We start from the raw sequence: 18,059 nt of genomic DNA, 5'->3' as shown, positions 1-18,059 counted from the left end.
ACTTTTGCTCCTGCCATCTTGAGAGAACATGCATCTTGTAGCCCCAAAGCCCTTTGACATTGGCGTGCTCGTGTCGTCAGCAGCGTTATGTGCATTCACGTGAACACATGCAAATCGAATTTGGAATCTACATCAATTGATGCATAAGTCCCAAATTGATGCTCCGTCCCGAATTGTTACTCTGTCCCAAGGTCGTCGATCGTTTCTGGGGTGACTCGTGATGTTATTCAAAGCTGACCTAGCGCTCCAGAAGCTCAGCATGGTCCTCGTTGCATTTTGCGTGTTTATGATGGTCCTGCTTCCGCAGGTCACTGAGTGCATCCTCCCGGGGCACCTGCCTGGGCATATTATTGGTGAGTCATCTCTCGGATCACATCCGAGGTCTCACGTATATTTGCTGATGTTTTCGCCTCGGAACATGTCAACTAAATAATCTATACATACCAAGCAGCACACACACGCTATAAACGAACCGATCAACAATGGCGTCGAACGAACAAGTTGGATGGATAGGTACGGCAATTAAGACCAAACTGATCGGGCTTGACATGTCTAATTCCCCTCAGGACTCGGGAGTATGGGACTTGCAATGGCACAAAATGTCCAAAGATCCCTCCAACAAGACGCAAAGTCCCAGTTAAAGTTCTGGAATCGGACAGCGTCTCGCGGCGCGCCACTTGAATTACTTGGGGCTGTTGGATGCGAGTCTATCGCCCAGCTTGTCACCGAATGTGATCTGATATTCATATCTGTGAGTATATCAATTGACATTTATTCTACCGAGACCTTTTACAGATCCCTGCAGATCTAGAACGAGCCAGCCTTTATCGCTAACATGAGAAACAGACCAGTGATGATGCGGCTTTGAATGCTATCGTCAACCAGATATTGACTGTCAAAGATCTCGATGGAAAGTTGTTTGTGGACACTACCACAGTGCATCCTAATACGACTAAGAAGACAAATGGAAGACTAAAGAAACGAAATGCATGCTTTGTTGCTGGTAAGTGAACTCATACCAGTTATGACTTGTGGTTTCTCATGTATTACACTAGCACCTGTCTTCGGAGCCACTCCAGCCGCGGAAAGTGGTACAGTGTTGATGGCGATGGGCGGTCCTAGCAAAGCCATTGATAGAATAGTACCTTTCGGAAAAGGTGTCCTTGCTCGGGAGGTGATGATTGTGTCGGATCAGCCTGAGAAGGCCACCCTGCTCAAGACTTTGGGGTGAGATTTGCGACAAATAAGGAGACGCCATAGCAGTCTCACTGACACGATCTAGTAATTTTATCATCGCAGGAACAATGGAGATCGTGGGAGAAGCCCAGGTTCTAGCGGAGAAAAGCGACCTAGGCACAGACATGCTTGAAAAGTTGCTTGAGCTGAATTTTGGAAGTTTGATGCATTCCAGCTCTACGCGCATGACGCAGGGCGTTTACCTACCCGAGGAAGGTATGGATATGGCGTCAAGTATGAATGCCCGGTTGTTCGTTCTTTTGCTGATCATATCGTCTAGGCCAATCCCCTTGGTCCAACTTGAATCTCGGTATCAAGGATGTTCAGCATGGCATCAGTTGCGCACAAGATGTCGGCGCGAGATTAAAAGTCGCCGAGGTTGCACTTGACAATATGGTACGGGCGAAGGACTTTTCAGATGCGCATGGTGGCCGGCCTTTGGATTCATCGTCCGGGTATGGAATAATACGTCAGGATTCTGGCCTTGACTTTGAGAATGCCTTTGTGAAGGAACGAGATACTGGGAAGGAAGATCGTTCTCTCCAATAGGGTATTTCCACACCTATGCACGCAGGCAGACAACGTTTTCTGCGGGAGTCTCCAGGAGCCGATGCATTTCTTGCCTCGACCGCGGAAGGACGTATACTAGCCGATGGCTTTTTCTAAAGAGGGTTTATTCACACAAATTAGGGGAATATGTATCTTTGAATTTTAAGGTCCGGGAGTCTATGTTAGGAAGAATATATCTTTCATTTCCTATCTAATCCTCCTTACTCTTCTTCCAATCCCGGTTCTGGACAATGGTAAGCGCGACAACAAGAAAACCAAAGGCCAGCATCTCTTCGGCGGAATAAATGCTGAAGGGTCCTAGTAGCCGCATTATTAGATATGCGTTGCTATCGAGGGGGTATGAAACGCTGGTAGCCTGGAAATTGTGAGAAACGTTAATGCATATACGTTGAATCGGTACCGAGCAAGGGACGACTCACAATTTGGACACGTGTCCCAGCAAGGTCGTGCAGATGCTTATGGTTCTTGACAAGGTTGTCAAAGCTGGCGATCGGTCACGAACAGCCACTGAGACGTCACCGACGAGCCTAAAGCCGAGAGTGAACGAAGCATCATCTCTATCTGCGAGGGGTTCCCTAGAGAATGTGTCTTTAACCAAGTACTCAATGTACTCTTCATACAGCTTAGCGACAATAAAATATATCTGTGTAGCGTATTGCGCTAACATCACCCATCTATAGGCAACTGATTAGCGATGTTTCTTAAGAATTTGTATAGTGATCACACCTGGAGTCCCAGTTGCAGTACGCTTTTGGTCCGTTGCAGATGCCTGCAGAAACACCAGTGGTACGGCCGTTTTTAATGCAATAACCCCCTCCCTTGAGTGAGCCGAATTCGTTCAGACTCGTGAGGAAGCCTCGGCGAACAATTCCACCATGAGTCAATGTGACAAGTCCGCCTAATGTGCCTGCATTGTTGTCCCCTCGACTGCCAATCGAGCCAATTTGCGCGTGTCCATGGCTCCACAAGTACCACGATCATCGGCTGCGCCTTACCTCTCATTGAATCAACATTGAAGAGGCAACGCGATCGCCACTTATTGCCGATTGTCGTGTTGAGAAGCTCGACAATATTGTGTTTGGTTCGTTCGTAGGCGATCACAGGAGGATGGGTCGAGGCGATGAAGAACACCGAGGGGCGATGACAGTGCTGCTTATGACCTGAACATGTGCGTTGACCTTCTGCTGGCGGAAGAGTCTCACGATGTCGTCTTTGATGGGATCGAGAGGAGGGATGTTGGGGTCAGAGCTGTTGAGATAGATAGAGAAGTAAGGGATACCACCGCCAGGATACCCTGGTTTGCTCATCTTCCCACACTGGAAGGTTGGTGGCATTGAGATTGTGACGGCGCATAATAGCTTGGATCTCTAGGTAGAGTGGACCGATTCTCTGTTCCAGAGCAGACACAGTCTTCATTTTCACCGGTAGAGGTAGTGGACTAGTAACGCTAACCGATCGATAGACCTCAGAGGCTCGTCCTCTAGATCTTCAGATTCACGAGCTATGGCATAGGCCGAATGCCAGAGAACAGGAGCTGGATCAGCCATCACTGGTAAGCTAAAAGCTTGAAGGATGGCTGTAATGCTGTTAGTGAGAGGTAAGTGAGAGAAAGGTGAGGATAGACAATGTAGAGGTTTTAAGCAGAAGATTTGTGAGGGTAAGAAGAACAGATGAAGACCTAAACTGATGTGATCTCATTTCCCATCCTTCCTATTTCATGATTTCCGCCTATCGTTCCTTCCTACATATACCCCTACATATATACTAGTATTGTTCCTTCATCTTCCTTTACCGTTATAACATGGTTGGTAAAGGAAGATTCAGACCGTACATGTCTCATGACCCATTAGTTAATATGGTTAGCCTCCGGTGCCAAAAAATAGAAAGCATCAGGTTCCAATATCACTTACACTCGAAAACTTTGAGAAATCTAGACTGTAAGGATTTAGCACAGCAGTAATCCAATAACTAGCGAAGTGGAACACGGTAGTTGTAGGCTAGGAAATAAACCCCCCCACATCTTTCCAGCGATAACAACATAACAACAGCGATAATAGGCAAAATGACCTTTCCGAAGAGTCTCTACTTCTTCTTCGGCGCAACGTTGAACTGGAAGTGTATAATATCTCCATCTTGGACGACATAAGTCTTGCCTTCTTGTCTGTACTTCCCAGCTGCCTTGATTGGCCCCATGGACTTCTCGCCCTTGGAGAGGTCGTGGAAATCCTGGTACGCCACAACTTCGGCCTTGATAAAGCCGCGCTCAAAGTCGCCGTGGATGACACCAGCAGCTTGTGGAGCCAGAGCTCCTCGCTTGATCGGCCAGCAGCGGATCTCTTTCTCGCCGGCGGTAAAGTAATACTGCAGGCCCAGCTTAGTGAAGCCTGTCATAACTGTTAGTATAGGATACGTATGGTGAATATCGAGGAACATACCTTCGGTGGTTATCTTTCCCAGGCGGCTCTGGACCTTGATCTCGGCCATGAACGCATCTAGCGCTGGCTTGTCGTCCCTCAAGGACCACAGCTTCTCCTCAAACTCGACGGAGAAGGGGATAATATCTGAGCCTTGGCCACCGTGGGCCTTAACCCACTCTGCGATCTTGGGCAGGTATTTGCATTTTTGGCGGAGGTAGTCTTTCATCGTAAGGTTGATGAGGTAGATTACCGGCTTGGTAGTGATGAGGCGCAACTAGATACTGTTAGTATTGTCTCTTGAGTATTATAGAATCCTGGACAAACCTTCTCGTTGATCAACTCGATTTCCGGGCTCGTCCACTCTCCATCTCTAACAGGCTTATCCTGTTCCAAGAGCTATAAAAGGGTCAGCAAATTACACATCTCTCCAGGGAAAGATCGTGACATACCTCCTTAATCTTAGCAGTCGTCTCGTCGAATAGCGGCAGCATCTTGAATTTTCCTCCCGCCTTCCGCACAATCGCCTCTTCGGCAACCTTAGCTTTGGCAAGAATATCCAAATCCTTCTTGCACAGCTCGCTCTGGATTGTATCTGCACCGCAGCATCATTAGCTTCTATTTCTTCTGCTTCAGCCCTGGGAAATGCTTACCCAAGTCGCGGACAGGATCAACGGAGTCATCCACATGGAGAACCTCATCGTTATCAAACGCCCTATATCATGGTAAGTAGCTGCTTCATTCCTCGAGTTTCCTCAACGAACGCACCGGACAACATGGTACATCCCATCCACAGCCTGAATATGACTCAAGAACGCATTTCCCAAACCGGCGCCCTCACTCGCTCCTTTGATTAACCCCGCGATGTCCGTAACCTGCAAGTATGCTGGGTATTTACTCGGCGGATTCCAGACATTGCACAGGAAGTCCTATCCCACATTAGTTATGGGCTCATCGTATTAAATTTTGACCAAAAGGGTGAGATATATTGGGAATACCTATACAGAAATTGGAAAAAGGGAAGAACATACATATCTTGGATCAGGAACAACGCAGCGCGCTTCATTTGGCTCGATGGTGCAAAATGGGTAATTTTCTGCCGCAGCACTCTGCTCCGTCATGAGGTTGAACAGCGAACTCTTGCCCACGTTCGGAAGGCCAATACAGCCCATCTTGAGATTGGACTTGACGCGCCCGAAGGCGACGACATTGTTTGTCGGCGCTTCCACTACTTTCTTTGGTGCCATACTGGAGTCTAGTACTGGGTTTTGAAGTAATGTCTACGGTTGCTAAAGGCCAGTGTGCCCTGGAATTTTCAATAAGGGACTTTATTCCTTCAGAGTGGGGAGAAAGGAATAATTGACAGGCCAATTACATTCCCGTCCTGGCCTGTCATCTCAGATTTTCGCGTGTTGGCTACGCCCCACTTTATGATGGAGCTAAGGCGTTGAGTTCTTTCAAGGTATGGTATACCAATTAGTACCTACGAGACAAAGTCAACATTGTCCACATAGCAATGGAAGCATATTGGTGCAGAAATGTTTCTCCAGGATCATGAATTTGAGTCTTGTGTCACCGCGTGGCGGTTTTTACTAGACGAGTGCTCTATTTCCACGAGAGATGGCTCTTTGCATCGATGACCTTGATGGATTTGGCTATATGTTGGTAACGGTAGCAGTGAGGCCTGCGAAGTGCTAGAGAGCTCAGCTGCAACCTCAGCCGGCAAGTGCAGGTCCTGTTCAATGTCAGCACTGGACCTTTCCGTGCTGAGCAGTCTGTGAAACCTGTGCCCGCTTTTCCAATATGAACGGGAAGATATAGATCGGCGTCTGAATATATCCATTCGTTTACATATCCATTTATTCTGGGAAACTAAGTACGGATAAATATGTTTTGGCTATACTATATGCGACGAAAGGCCGGGCTGGCCTCGTCTGGTGGCACTTTGCTGACTCCGATTGGGCATGTCTCACGGTTTCCTTGTGGCGTTTATAGTCATCATGCATTATTTCATGCCAGAAATCTTCGTCCAATATGACTCGGTGGACCCTGATTCTGTCTCGCGCCAAATTCTAGGACACCTACTCTAGAAGAGCATTGCCCGGGGAATGATTTCCATAACAATCGATATGTTAATGTAATGATTTCCTGTAATGGTATCCGAATCAGATCCCAACCCCAGACTTCTCTTATATGGACCTAGTTCTGTAGATCTTCTGTCCGGGCAACCTCGATAAAGACGCCTACATTTCCCGGGTTTGAACTGAGCCTTATACTACGTGAGGAATGGAAACCCCTTCCACGCCCCTGTGGCAAATGGCGTAGTTAGGGTTACTCTGAGAAACATGCAGACTTTACCCTTGTTTCAGGCCCTTGCTCTTCTGAGGATCAAAGTACTTTGGCTATGGTCTGTCAGGAAATCCGCACTTAGTCGGTAAATATACAACGCCTAGATCTGTACTAACTATGTGTATTCTAATGATTCAGCTGCTAGGCTGTACAACTCGCTGGTGATATATCCTAAAACCTTGATATTCGAGCAACTAAAGTATTATGAAGCGAGGCATGGCTGACGTGGACTTCGTTAGAGTATACAGTAAGATGCTGATCACGATGATGGGTTCCATTGACCTGCAGAATTCACTATCAAAACACGTATTATGAATAGATCATCTGTAGGCAAACGATCCCGTAGGGGAAGTGAACCACCTCAAACTTATTCGGCTATAAGTCTATATGTAAACCTTGGAAGCTACCTACATGTAGGTAGCACCTTCCGGGGTTCGATTCCCGCATCCTATATTAGTACTGTGACAACTCCTTTTCGCAACATTGGAGCCCTGGAGACTAATTTTTCTTAGAAGCCCTTGTATTTCCAAAATTGTCTACCGCATTTGAAATGCGCCTGAGCATTGCTACTGTCGTGGGCCTCGCCATCGCCCCCGCGTTAGCCCACTGCCCTTATGCCCGAGATGCAGGTACAGAGGGTGACAATGCTAATCTCCATCCTCACGTACCTCGTGATTCCATTCAAAGCAAGTCGGCAACAGGTTTTGCGTCTCCTACCCCTTCCGCGGCGGCTGGGAAAAAGGGTGTACTGTTGATGAACCGCATTTCCCCCGGGCGCCTCAGAATTATATATCGCCAACGCAGATGGCACGAATGAACGTCCTCTGTTAAAAGATCCCGGATATGAATATCACGCCGAATTCTCTCCCGATAGTGAATGGATTAGCTTCACCAGTGAGCGTGACGGTGATGGAAACTCCGATATCTGGCGTGTGCGTCCCGATGGCTCCGATCTACAGCCGATTGTGACATCCTCCGCGGCGGAAGACAGCGTTGTTATCTCACCCAATGGGACACTGGCAGCATATGTTTCAACAGCCAACACTTACACCGCTAACATTTGGGTCAAGAATTTGGAGACCGGCGCCGAGTGGAACATCACCGATACCCCGAATAACAGGCCTGATGAGGACATGATGCACGGTCACTTCCGTCCGGCTTGGTCGCCAGATGGAAATTGGCTTGCATTTTCCTCAGACCGCAACATAGGATGGGAGGGCCACGGGAATCTCACGTACCTCGGTCTCGCTGGCTGGGAGCACACCCAAGAACTCGGTATTTACATTATTCGCCCTAATGGCTCGGATCTTCGCCGTGTCGCCCACCGTGATTCCCATTGTCTTGGGTCACCCAAATGGTCACCCGATGGCAAGCGCCTCATATTCTACGAAATGACTCGTAATGAAACGTGGGATGCGCATCGACCTGAGACTGTGGCAGATGCCAACTCCACAATTGTTTCTGTTGGGATCAAGGGCAATGACCGTCGAATTGAGGTTGGCGGTCCTGGTGTCAAGACCTTTCCCCAATACGTGACGAACTCTACCATTGGGTACCATCTGAAGGGCGGCAACAAGGAGGGCCTATACCTTACAAACGGTACCTACTCCAATACCACTATCCGCTCTCCCTCATGGTCTCCTGATGGAAAGTACGTGGTTTATGAGAAGGTTAATTGGTCTATCCGCTCTCTCTTTAAGGAGCTTTACAGCTGGGACACCGACTGGGAGTACCGCTTCACTGATGTCTTCCCTCAACTCTCGTCGGATGACCGCGTGGCTGTCACTGAAAAGCAAATTGGGAACTCCTCCATTGCCACTTTTGATCTGGAGGACAGGCAGGTCTCTTTACTCTATAAACCTGATAATACCAGTCTCCTCGACACTACTCTGATTCAAGATGGCCTGGCCGGGGCCTACAATCCCAGCTGGTCCCCTGACGGCGAATGGGTCGTCTTCGGAGTGGGCGCCTGGTTTGAGGCGCGTGATTGGCGTGGAGGATGGATTGTACGTTCGACCGCAAACGGCAGCTACATCGACGTACTCACCAACAGCAACCTCAACCTCACAGGAACAAAGGACCTGAACACCGGCTTTCCCAGCTTCTCTCACGACGGCAAGAAGGTTGTCTACCGCGTGTGGGGTGCAGACACCGCCAAGTATGGCGACGAGACAGAAATTGGTTTACGTATTATCGATATTGAGACTAGAGAGATCACCCAGCTTACCAGCAGCTGGGACAACCTTCCGTCTTTCTCGCCCGATGGAGAATCTATAGTCTTCACCCGTAAGGTTTCTCCGACTAACTATGAAATCTGCACCATCCGACCCGACGGCAGTGATTTCCGTATTCTGACTTCCAGCGGCGCCAATGACGCTCACGCTGTTTGGCGGCAGGATGGAAAAATCATGTGGTCTTCCGGGATGTACGGATTCCAGTATGAGTGCGCCTTGTACGACGAGACCTTCCAGCCCTATGGTCAGATTATGATCATGGACTCCGATGGATCCAATAAGCGTCCTCTGACCAACTCTATCTGGGAAGATTCTATGCCGCTGTTCCTTCCGAAGGATGGGTTTTAGAATGCGACTTGAAAACCTATAAAGGGGGTGGTTGCGCTCTGTTTTCTCACAATTGACCTAGTCAATTTCGTTAGTTTTGGTTAGTTAGATAGAACTGTCGGTCTATATTCCTATGGAAAATGGCATCATTACTTCCTGTAGGATGTTCTTGACCCCAGGAACTGCGAAAGAGTTATAGTTAAAGTTAAGAAACGAGGTAAATTGATTGGTCCTTTTGGTAGAGTGTGGGACCACTAAACCCAGACTAGAAACCAACCCCGAGGCTCTGAAAGGCAAAGCAGCCCAGGCACACCTGGGCATTACCTAGGTAGTTCCAGGGATTGATTTGGTTTATGTAGCTCATAATAGTACCAACTTATCAGGACACAACTTGCCTTTTCGACAATCTTTGTTGACGCAAAACCGCGCTCGCTACTGCCCGCCCTTCCGTGGTACCTGGGACTTCTATGGTGCCCTCGCTCGAGAAGCGTGTACCTTTAGAACTCGATCCAGATGCAAAATAGTCACTCACTCTGAGGCGTGAATTGTCGGTGAAATTAAACTACAGTGACAGAAATAATACAGACTAGGTTACCTCGACCTGATATACTTCCCTTTTGGGACTAGCGTACATCTGTCCATATATAGATCACGTGATATCATCGGAGATCCACCCGCCTGGAATTTTTGACATCTTCAACGCCCAGGAACAATCGAACTGTCGGACAGAAGAGTCAAAGTTTAGCTATCAGAGTGACGGCTACGCATAATTTCGACACTCGATGCTCTCTTGACGTTTAAATCGAAAGTTGTTCATCAAAAAATCCGCATCTATGTGACATCTAGACACTGCAGGTCCGAACCTTTCGCCCATACAACGGCAAGAAACCAAAATTTCTTCCCGGGATGTCATCTTTATATGGAAGTCAGAACTGGCCAGAACTTCTCCCACCGCAATCTGCACAGCCACGCCCATCATTATGCGGAGGCCCAAGCAGTGATGGCTTGCAACCTTCTTCTCAGCCAGAACCGCCAAGGAGTTCTCTTTTTGGAGGTCCCATAGAGCAAGATGTCCCTCTAGAGCCTTTTTCTGAGGATCCCATGGATGAGGAACCAGACCGAAACGAAAATGAATTTGATACCTTAATGCGAGAACAGCCCTTGGCGTTCCCGGATGACTCTGATGACGAAAGCTATCAGGAAAATAATCGTGGCAGAAGTCGCACACGCTCAAAAAGGAAGCAGAAACCTCAACATGAGCCAATTTACTATGTAGTTGACCGAGGTCTTGACCTGCCACCTGGGGTTGAGCGTCCCAATCTGTTTGATGGACACGCCACTTCGTGGAGGAACTACAATGCCGACGATATCGGAGCCTATAATGCAATGATTACCCATCGAACCAGAGATCTGGCCGCTCACCTTTACAATGCCCACATGATTCGCAGGCGAGCGTGGGATATTGCCCGGAAGAGCCATGGGGTTGTTGACAAAGCGCCACTCCGTGTACACAAGTGGTGGGCTGCATGGCCTGTTCATGCAGCCACGGTTCCCCGCCCCAATGAGGTCATCCAGAGGACAATGGACGCCCCTGATAATTTCCAAATGCAACCTGATCCCCGACCCAGTGCGGAATTGGAAGAATGTATCACAGCGTTCATACTGAAGACCTCCAAGGAGACCTTCCAAGCGCGAGAGTGGACTTTTGAAGAAATCGAAGATAACTCTCGGGATAAGATGGACGACGAGGATGAACTGATGGATGATGAACTGGGGAAAAAGGAAGAGGACGAAGAAGAAGAAGCGCCTGTCGATACAAGAATCCTCCGACCGACAGTTCTACTCGATGATGACAGGTCCCTTCGCCAATTACGCCCGCTGGCCCGCAATGTCATCTCGCAGGTAGACCGGCTGCTATACGGACTTCATTGCGCCATGAAAGGTCGCAAGTTCGAGGAAGACTCGGGTGACGAGCAATGGAGTGATTCGGACAGAGAAGACTACCCCGTTCGAGAGAGCCGCCAGCGCGGAAGCAGAAGTCGATCGCGTGGTCGGAGAAGTGCGCGACAGGAGTCTCGGGAGCGGGAATTATCACGCCGTTCCAACAGTGTACGCATATCCACTGGACTGGACACGGAAAATGAAAGCTTGCCAGAAGTGTCCCAGACCCGAGCGCAATCTCGTGGCTCCTCCGCTAGTCGCGATAACAGTCGACACACGAAGGGCCGACTCAAATTGCGAGACTGGAGCGAGATTATGGGACTGGCATCAATGATGGGACTCCCCGCTCCCGCAGTAATGCGCGCGTCAAAGCGGTGCGCGGATCTTTTCGGCGAGGACATGGAATTCCGAATAATGCCTGAAGGCGGGGTAAGGAAAAAGCGCAAGGCAGATGCTCGAGAAGAATATGTCTACACCGAAAGCGAGGGCGATAATGACTCGGCGCCACCAAGTCCTCGGCCAAGCCCTGTGCCAGTCCCCCAGCCGAGTCGCAGGCCCGAACCCATACCTGAACTCGAACCCAAACCCAAAGCGAATATACCCAAACCCAAGGCAAAGACGCCCAAAGCCAAGGAGAAGATACCTAAATCCAAGGCGAGGGCCGCAAGCCAGCGACGCTCGAAGTACATAACTCCTGCAATCGTACCTCCCTCCGCATCCCCGACTCCAGAGCCGGAGACGCCGGCAGAACCTGCAGAACCTCCTGCTGAGGACGCAGAGCAAGCCGTCGATCAGGAGGCAAGGACGGTTAAACCAGGCGTTGGAAAGGGTGCTCATCGGAAAGCGGATATTCTCTGTCCTGTCAGGTCTTGCACTCGACATACGAATGGATTTTCACGAAAATGGAACCTCAACCAACATTTGAAAAAGGCTCATGGTATACATGTTGCTCCTGGCAATGAAGCCTCGATTGAACGGGATGATCCGGTTATCATGATCGAATAGGTGTACTTTGCTTGATGAAGCTTGATTGGTGCGGTTGAGACAGACTATCTGTCCATGCCTGGTTTGTCAGGCTTTAATTGTTTGCTAGCTAGTTATATTAGCTAGTTTCTGTTTGTTGATGGAGAATTCAATTCTTCTTCTTTTACCCTCTCTGTCTCTGCCCTCTGTAGTAGTCAGATCAGGTCCTGCTGTAAAAGCAACAGAACGAAGCAAAACTCGCTGACAAGTGTCTACCACTAAAATGTCTAGCTCTTATGTGTCTCTACTGGGATTCTCAGTGCCATCAATGAATGTACTCGAAAGCTTTTTTTTTGTATTTTCTCTTTTTCTGCTTCAATATCCAAGCAGCCGTTTCCTCACGGCCAAAACATCGCGCCGAAGACCCCTTTTTTGGTAACTTTCGTGGGTTTTTCCCCCTCTCCCTTGATAATCAAATGTCCTGAATAAATGAAAAAAGAAAAAGAAAAAAAAAGAAATCGAAATCGAAATCGAAATCGAAAAAATCGAAAAAAATGTCAAAAGATCTCAAGCCTCCGGTGCGAACGTGCGTGCATCGACCAGCCTAGTCGCCTCACAGAATGGGCGCTGTGCGACTGCGGAAGCGCCATCCCTTTTTCTTCCCGCTTATCTTGATCCCCTTTTTCTTGCTCAAAAGCAACATCCCCGACCACCGAAACGCAAGCTGCTTCTGGTCCGTCCAGCGGTCCATCCGTCTAGTAGTCAGGCCCAAATGCATCATCCTTTCGTTGTCCCAGAAGGCCACTCCAAACTTATGGAACTCTCCCCGGAGGCCAGCACCTTGGACACCAGAATGGGGAATGGCGGTGCAATTTTGGGCAAAAGTGCAACCAGGTTGGAAGAGGAACTGGAGACTGAAAGAACCATGCTTCACTTGCTCGGGGCTCAAATCGCCGAATTTTGGGCAGCACGTTGTAAATTCCTTTCTTTGCTTGCGCCGTTTGGAGGCCTTTGCTTTGTTCTCCTCCATCCAGGTTAACACCGTCTCAAGTTGTTCCGTTGGCTCGATTGTCTGCGGGCGACGGTTTCCGAAGGCGTCTGTCAGGGGGCTCTCGTCTGCGAAAGGCCTCCAGAAATCTACCAGCGAATTCTCCTTCAGCTGCTGGAGGGTATTTGGGTATTCCTCCAGCAGTCTCAGATTGATATGGTCTGGGAGCTCAGGGTTCGGGATGGGAGGAGTGGTTTTCAGGAGCCCCTTTTCACAGACTACCCGTCGCAATACCGAGAAAAGGTATGGCTTTAGGAACGCTTGCGTCAGACGCTGTTCCTCCAACCAAGTGGGAGGGTAATCCGCACTCTCAGGTGTGGGTGTCTGAACCCCGCGAGGCCTACGCCCGCCTTTTGGCCAGTAAGCCTTCTTGATGTCCCAATCGCTGATATACTCGATGGGGCAAGACTTGCAAATGGCAATCGTCTCGTGGAAGAAGGCATGCGCATCCGCGCGGATGCGAACTGCAAGGGTCAGCAGATGACGAAGAATTTTCGGCGGAGTTGATCGCGGGAGTTTAATCTTTCCCAGCCAGGGTAGATCGAGGAAGCCAGTCGATGAATGGTTCACCGACCACATGGCTTCGTCGTAGAAAGTATCCGGCATCGGGTTCCCATCCGCAGGCACGTTGTTCGCCGCGGATTCCTCTCTCCACCAAAGATACACCAGCATTCGAAAGAAAATGCTGGTGTCGCTATTCACACCTGCCTCAAAGTCCGGGGACATAAGGATGTTGCCCTCCTCGTCTACCTCATAGGACCGGTGCTCGACGATTCTTTCAAAAACCATGGCAAAGGCCCCCGGCGTATGGTTCAGATAATCAGCCACAGCCGGGGAGGCTCGGCGCAGTTTATGCAATGTGAGCAAGTCTGGGAGGTGGACGAGGACTTCTTCAAGGGCGAACCAAGGAAGAAGCAAGAACGGATCTTTGACATCCGAGTCTGACCAGGGTACCTTGCCCTCTGAAGGTTGGGAGGGGACCACGCTATCTGTTTGCGGGTCGAGGGAACACTGTGCGGCAAAAGAGGAACACAGTGTTTGGGAAGATTCACCCTCGGGGCTGAGGTCCCAGGGGTCAGGCGCCCACGTCTTGTCACGGGGTGGCGCATTACAGTCAATATTCTTGGCGGGCTTCTTTTTTTTCTTCTTTTCGTTGCGTTTGGTAAAGGACGACATCGTGGCTTGATGTCGATACTGTGGATTTGATGAGGTTTGTTAGAGCATGGACTGTGAAGTGGAAGTGAGAGTGCAATACCAACCTTCAGGAAAAAGTCAATCCAGGTATCTACCTTGAGTAGACTGGTGGAATGATGTTGGAACGTGTGCTGTGTAGTCTGTTCGAAAGGTATGAAGTAATTGCACGAGGTAAAGGTGTAGAGGCTGTGGATCTGTTGAGGTTTGTTAGTTTATGAACTGCGAAAGTACAAGTGAGAGCGCAACACCAACCTTCAGGTAAAGCAATGTAGGGGACAGTCTTGAGAGACTCGAGAAATGATGTTCGAGCTTGGGATGTTAAGCTCGTGCGGATGGTGTGAAGTAATTGTGTAAGTGAGAGGGTAGATGTTGTGAATCTGTTAAGGTATGTTAGAGATGGACTGTAAAAGTTCAAGTGAGAGCGCGACACCAACCTTCAGTCAAAGCAATGTAGAGAACTGCCTTGAGAGACTCAAGAAATGATGTTCGACCTTTGGCTGTGAAGCTTGTTCAAATGGGAATGAAGTATTTAGCTCAAGTAGTGAAAGACAGAAAGGCTTAAGAAGTTGAAGGTTGAAGAAGAAGAATGGTGAAGAAGAGAAGTGGTATATGGCTGTCGATTGCTTTTTAGAGTAAGAGGAAAAACGCGCGAACACGCTCGAGGGTAGACGATGCCTTTTGAGAGATTATTGATTGACACTACTGATTGAGATCATTGATTGAGCCTATTGATGTCTATTGATTTCTTGCCTATTCTTATATACTAGAAACTACCTGGGCATCACTTTGGGGACCACGTTCAGAGCATCCTCTGCGGCTACATCTAATGGCTTTATTAGGGCACGCCATCCCAAAAGGACCAAAACCAAGATGGTGACGGCGCGGGTTGAGATGTATGCAGATCAATCGGTAGAGCGGCCTTTCAGTGTAGGACCACCTGGGCAGCTATATTGTACGCAGGATCTTCTCGGCTCATTAGAGACATAGGGTATTCAGTCCGGTCAGATGGCCTCATGAGACGAGTAGACAGGTAGCCCTTAGATCTCGCCAGACTTTAACCTGTTGCCATCTACACCTCTAGGATATAGTTGTCGCTCCGTGCATGAGTCGTATATCCACTTTTGCACTAACTTAGGACTGACTTGGGAACATGGAATACTTTGTGCCTGTGTCATTTTCCTTGAATGCAAAAGTCTCTATGTCCTCCTTCAACAAGTTCAATCTGGTTTCTTTTCTTTTCTTTCTTTTCTTTTCTTTTTGCAGATAAGGGTTATCCTACTCCTTTGAGGTCGGTGATTTGCGGGGAAAAGACCGACAGGTGGATGAGCTCGGGGTATTACCAATACGCTATCTCAGGCCCGAGAATCCACAAGCGGCATCCATTGGTTAAATTTCCCGAGAGCTTGCAAAATTGAGACCTTGATTGGCTCAGGTAACCGAGGCTTGTAATGTCTATTTCAAAATTACTTAAATTACCAGATCTATGAAATGGAGCTTTTTCTATAGAGGAGATATTCCTCTATCGCAGTTGATTTTCCCTCAATATGCCTTGGAAAAAGGAAATACTGAATGTGCTACAAGATGGTAGGAAAGAAAATAAACCAAAACCAAAACCAAGCGTGTTGATTTATAGCTGTTAAGTATAGATGACATCAACTCCGCAGATCCCCGCTTTAAGCATGGAGCTTCCCTTCTGAGGAAGATTACCAGAATCTCCCTTCTTAGCATTCCCATTACACACATCTTCGGTGCTTCTCGGACTCGAAGAGCAATCACCATTGAGCCACCAATTCGAGACACCGATACCCCACTAGGCTGACTCTTTAAAGGCATCTCCAACTCTCCTCCCCGCACTCTTGAACTTTCTCCATCTTCCCCTGTATTACTCTCTCCGGGGCTCCTCCTCACCTTGATTTATATAATGGACCGCATCATTCGGCCTGTCGCCCGCCAGTTATTGAGACCCCGGCCGAGATATCCCTTCGCGATTCCCCGAACAGCTCACGCACAGAGACTATACAGCATGAAACACAGCGCGCCGCAGGTAAGATCCGCAGTCCAATGTGGCTTTTTGGAGGGTTTATACTGATCCGATTGCAGTTGAGAGACCAGTCACTGTTCATTGAGAAGGCGTACATTAATGGCGAGTGGGTCGATGCTAAGTCCGGCGAGACCTTCGAAGTCCACGGTAAATACATACCAATCGATTGAACATTCGGGAGCAGGAGGGTCGCTGATCTTTCGCCTCATTTAGACCCAGCCACTGGCAAATTGATCGGAACATGTCCCGAACTCGATACATCCGATGTTGAGACGGCGATTCAAGCCGCCTCGGAAGCGTTCCCCAAATTCCGCACAACACTTGGCCGCGAGCGCGCGCGCATGCTTCGCCGGTGGTACGATTTGATGATGGAGAACGCGGATGATCCAGCTAAGCTGATTACATGGGAGAACGGAAAGCCATTCGCGGACGCGAAGGGTGAGGTCAACTATGCCGCCAGCTTCTTCGAGTGGTTCAGTGAGGAGGCACCTCGCACATACGGAGACACAATCCCCGCTTCCGTCCCCGGCAATCGGGTCATGACTATTAAGCAGCCTGTTGGTGTGTGCGGGTTGATTACGCCATGGAACTTCCCCGCCGCGATGATTACGCGGAAGATTGGCCCTGCCCTGGCGGCAGGCTGCACAGTCGTGGCCAAATCTCCCCAAGAGACCCCCTTCACAGCGAACGCAATCGCTGAACTTGCGCACCGCGCTGGAATCCCTAAGGGTGTCGTCAACTTTGTTACCTCCGCGAAGAACACCCCTGCCGTAGGCGAGCTCATTACTACCCACCCCGAGGTGCGTAAGGTGTCATTCACCGGTTCTACTAATGTCGGCCGCATTCTTGGAAAACAGTCTGCATCGACAATCAAGAAGGTCTCTTGGGAACTCGGCGGTAATGCACCTTTTATCGTTTTCGATGACGTCGAAGACCTCGACGCTGCTGTGACCGGGGCTATCAACTCCAAGTTCCGCAGCTCTGGACAGACCTGCGTGTGCGCCAACCGGATCTATGTTCAAGACGGCGTGTATAAGGAGTTCGCCGAGCGCTTTGTCCAGAAGGTCAAAGACTTTAAGCTCGGTGGTGGTTTCGAGGACGGAATCACCCATGGACCTGTCATTCACGAGCGCGCCGCTAACAAGGCCCACGAGCATGTGCAGGATGCTATTGGCAAGGGCGCCGAAATTGTCATCGGTGGCCAGAGGGCTACCGCGCTCGGACCTAACTTCTACCACCCTACTGTTCTTACCGGCATGAGTAAGGATATGCTTCTCGCTTCCGAGGAGACCTTCGGCCCCGTTGCTGGTCTTTTCCCCTTCAAAACCGAGAAGGAGGTTGTTGACCTGGCTAACCATGCTGAGGTTGGTCTTGCTGGCTACTTCTTCAGTGGTAATGTTCGTCGCATCTTCCGTGTTGCTGAGGCTCTGGAGGTCGGCATGGTTGGTATCAACACTGGTTTGATTAGTGATGTTGCGTCTCCGTAAGTTTACATCTTCGCATATTTGCATATCAGGCACTAACATTTCTATAGATTCGGCGGTGTCAAGCAGAGTGGCTTCGGCCGTGAGGGCAGCAAGTACGGTATTGACGAGTTCATGACTATCAAGAGCATAACTTTTGGCGGCATGAGTCAACCTCTGCAGGAGTAAAAATTAGACAAGAATGATCTATTTGCAAAACATATCATCTCGTATGGCAAAAGTCTAGCATACATTTACATGAACTTTTTCCTCTTCCAC

The 18,059-nt window shown here is 49.1% G+C and overlaps 7 protein-coding genes across 7 annotated transcripts; 4 read left to right on the top strand and 3 right to left on the bottom strand.

The window, feature by feature from the left end:
• Positions 1-482: 482 nt before the first annotated feature.
• On the top strand, positions 483-1,785 carry N7519_010996 (NAD(P)-dependent oxidoreductase; the record flags this gene model as incomplete). The annotated part of the gene is made up of 6 exons (XM_057297769.1): positions 483-513; positions 567-751; positions 847-1,003; positions 1,056-1,227; positions 1,283-1,452; positions 1,517-1,785. The coding sequence occupies 6 exons, from the start codon at positions 483-485 to the stop codon at positions 1,783-1,785; spliced, it is 984 nt and encodes a 327-aa protein (XP_057145651.1).
• Positions 1,786-1,996: 211 nt separating this feature from the next.
• Positions 1,997-3,140, bottom strand: N7519_010995 (uncharacterized protein; the record flags this gene model as incomplete). The annotated part of the gene is made up of 5 exons (XM_057297768.1): positions 1,997-2,161; positions 2,226-2,289; positions 2,352-2,480; positions 2,533-2,733; positions 2,938-3,140. The coding sequence occupies 5 exons, from the start codon at positions 3,138-3,140 to the stop codon at positions 1,997-1,999; spliced, it is 762 nt and encodes a 253-aa protein (XP_057145650.1).
• Positions 3,141-3,888: 748 nt separating this feature from the next.
• Positions 3,889-5,467, bottom strand: N7519_010994 (YchF/Obg family ATPase; the record flags this gene model as incomplete). The annotated part of the gene is made up of 7 exons (XM_057297767.1): positions 3,889-4,190; positions 4,242-4,497; positions 4,548-4,619; positions 4,673-4,815; positions 4,874-4,935; positions 4,989-5,149; positions 5,252-5,467. 7 exons carry the CDS (start codon positions 5,465-5,467, stop codon positions 3,889-3,891), a joined length of 1,212 nt encoding a protein of 403 aa, XP_057145649.1.
• A 1,652-nt stretch (positions 5,468-7,119) lies between these two features.
• On the top strand, positions 7,120-9,151 carry N7519_010993 (TolB family protein; the record flags this gene model as incomplete). The annotated part of the gene is made up of 2 exons (XM_057297766.1): positions 7,120-7,312; positions 7,374-9,151. The coding sequence occupies 2 exons, from the start codon at positions 7,120-7,122 to the stop codon at positions 9,149-9,151; spliced, it is 1,971 nt and encodes a 656-aa protein (XP_057145648.1).
• Positions 9,152-10,036: 885 nt separating this feature from the next.
• On the top strand, positions 10,037-12,076 carry N7519_010992 (uncharacterized protein; the record flags this gene model as incomplete). The annotated part of the gene is made up of 1 exon (XM_057297765.1): positions 10,037-12,076. One exon carries the CDS (start codon positions 10,037-10,039, stop codon positions 12,074-12,076), a length of 2,040 nt encoding a protein of 679 aa, XP_057145647.1.
• Positions 12,077-12,647: 571 nt separating this feature from the next.
• Positions 12,648-14,258, bottom strand: N7519_010991 (uncharacterized protein; the record flags this gene model as incomplete). The annotated part of the gene is made up of 1 exon (XM_057297764.1): positions 12,648-14,258. One exon carries the CDS (start codon positions 14,256-14,258, stop codon positions 12,648-12,650), a length of 1,611 nt encoding a protein of 536 aa, XP_057145646.1.
• A 1,939-nt stretch (positions 14,259-16,197) lies between these two features.
• Positions 16,198-17,969, top strand: N7519_010990 (NAD-dependent succinate-semialdehyde dehydrogenase; the record flags this gene model as incomplete). Its single annotated transcript, XM_057297763.1, has 4 exons — positions 16,198-16,320; positions 16,377-16,464; positions 16,531-17,800; positions 17,852-17,969. 4 exons carry the CDS (start codon positions 16,198-16,200, stop codon positions 17,967-17,969), a joined length of 1,599 nt encoding a protein of 532 aa, XP_057145645.1.
• Positions 17,970-18,059: the final 90 nt, after the last annotated feature.

Source organism: Penicillium mononematosum (assembly GCF_028829835.1).
Source record: "Penicillium mononematosum strain IBT 11891 chromosome Unknown utg000005l:1.0-9366267.0:1.0-9372171.0, whole genome shotgun sequence".
Taxonomy (NCBI): domain Eukaryota; kingdom Fungi; phylum Ascomycota; class Eurotiomycetes; order Eurotiales; family Aspergillaceae; genus Penicillium; species Penicillium mononematosum.
Note: the sequence above shows the minus strand (reverse complement) of the source record. Positions and strands in the feature narration are given on the sequence as shown.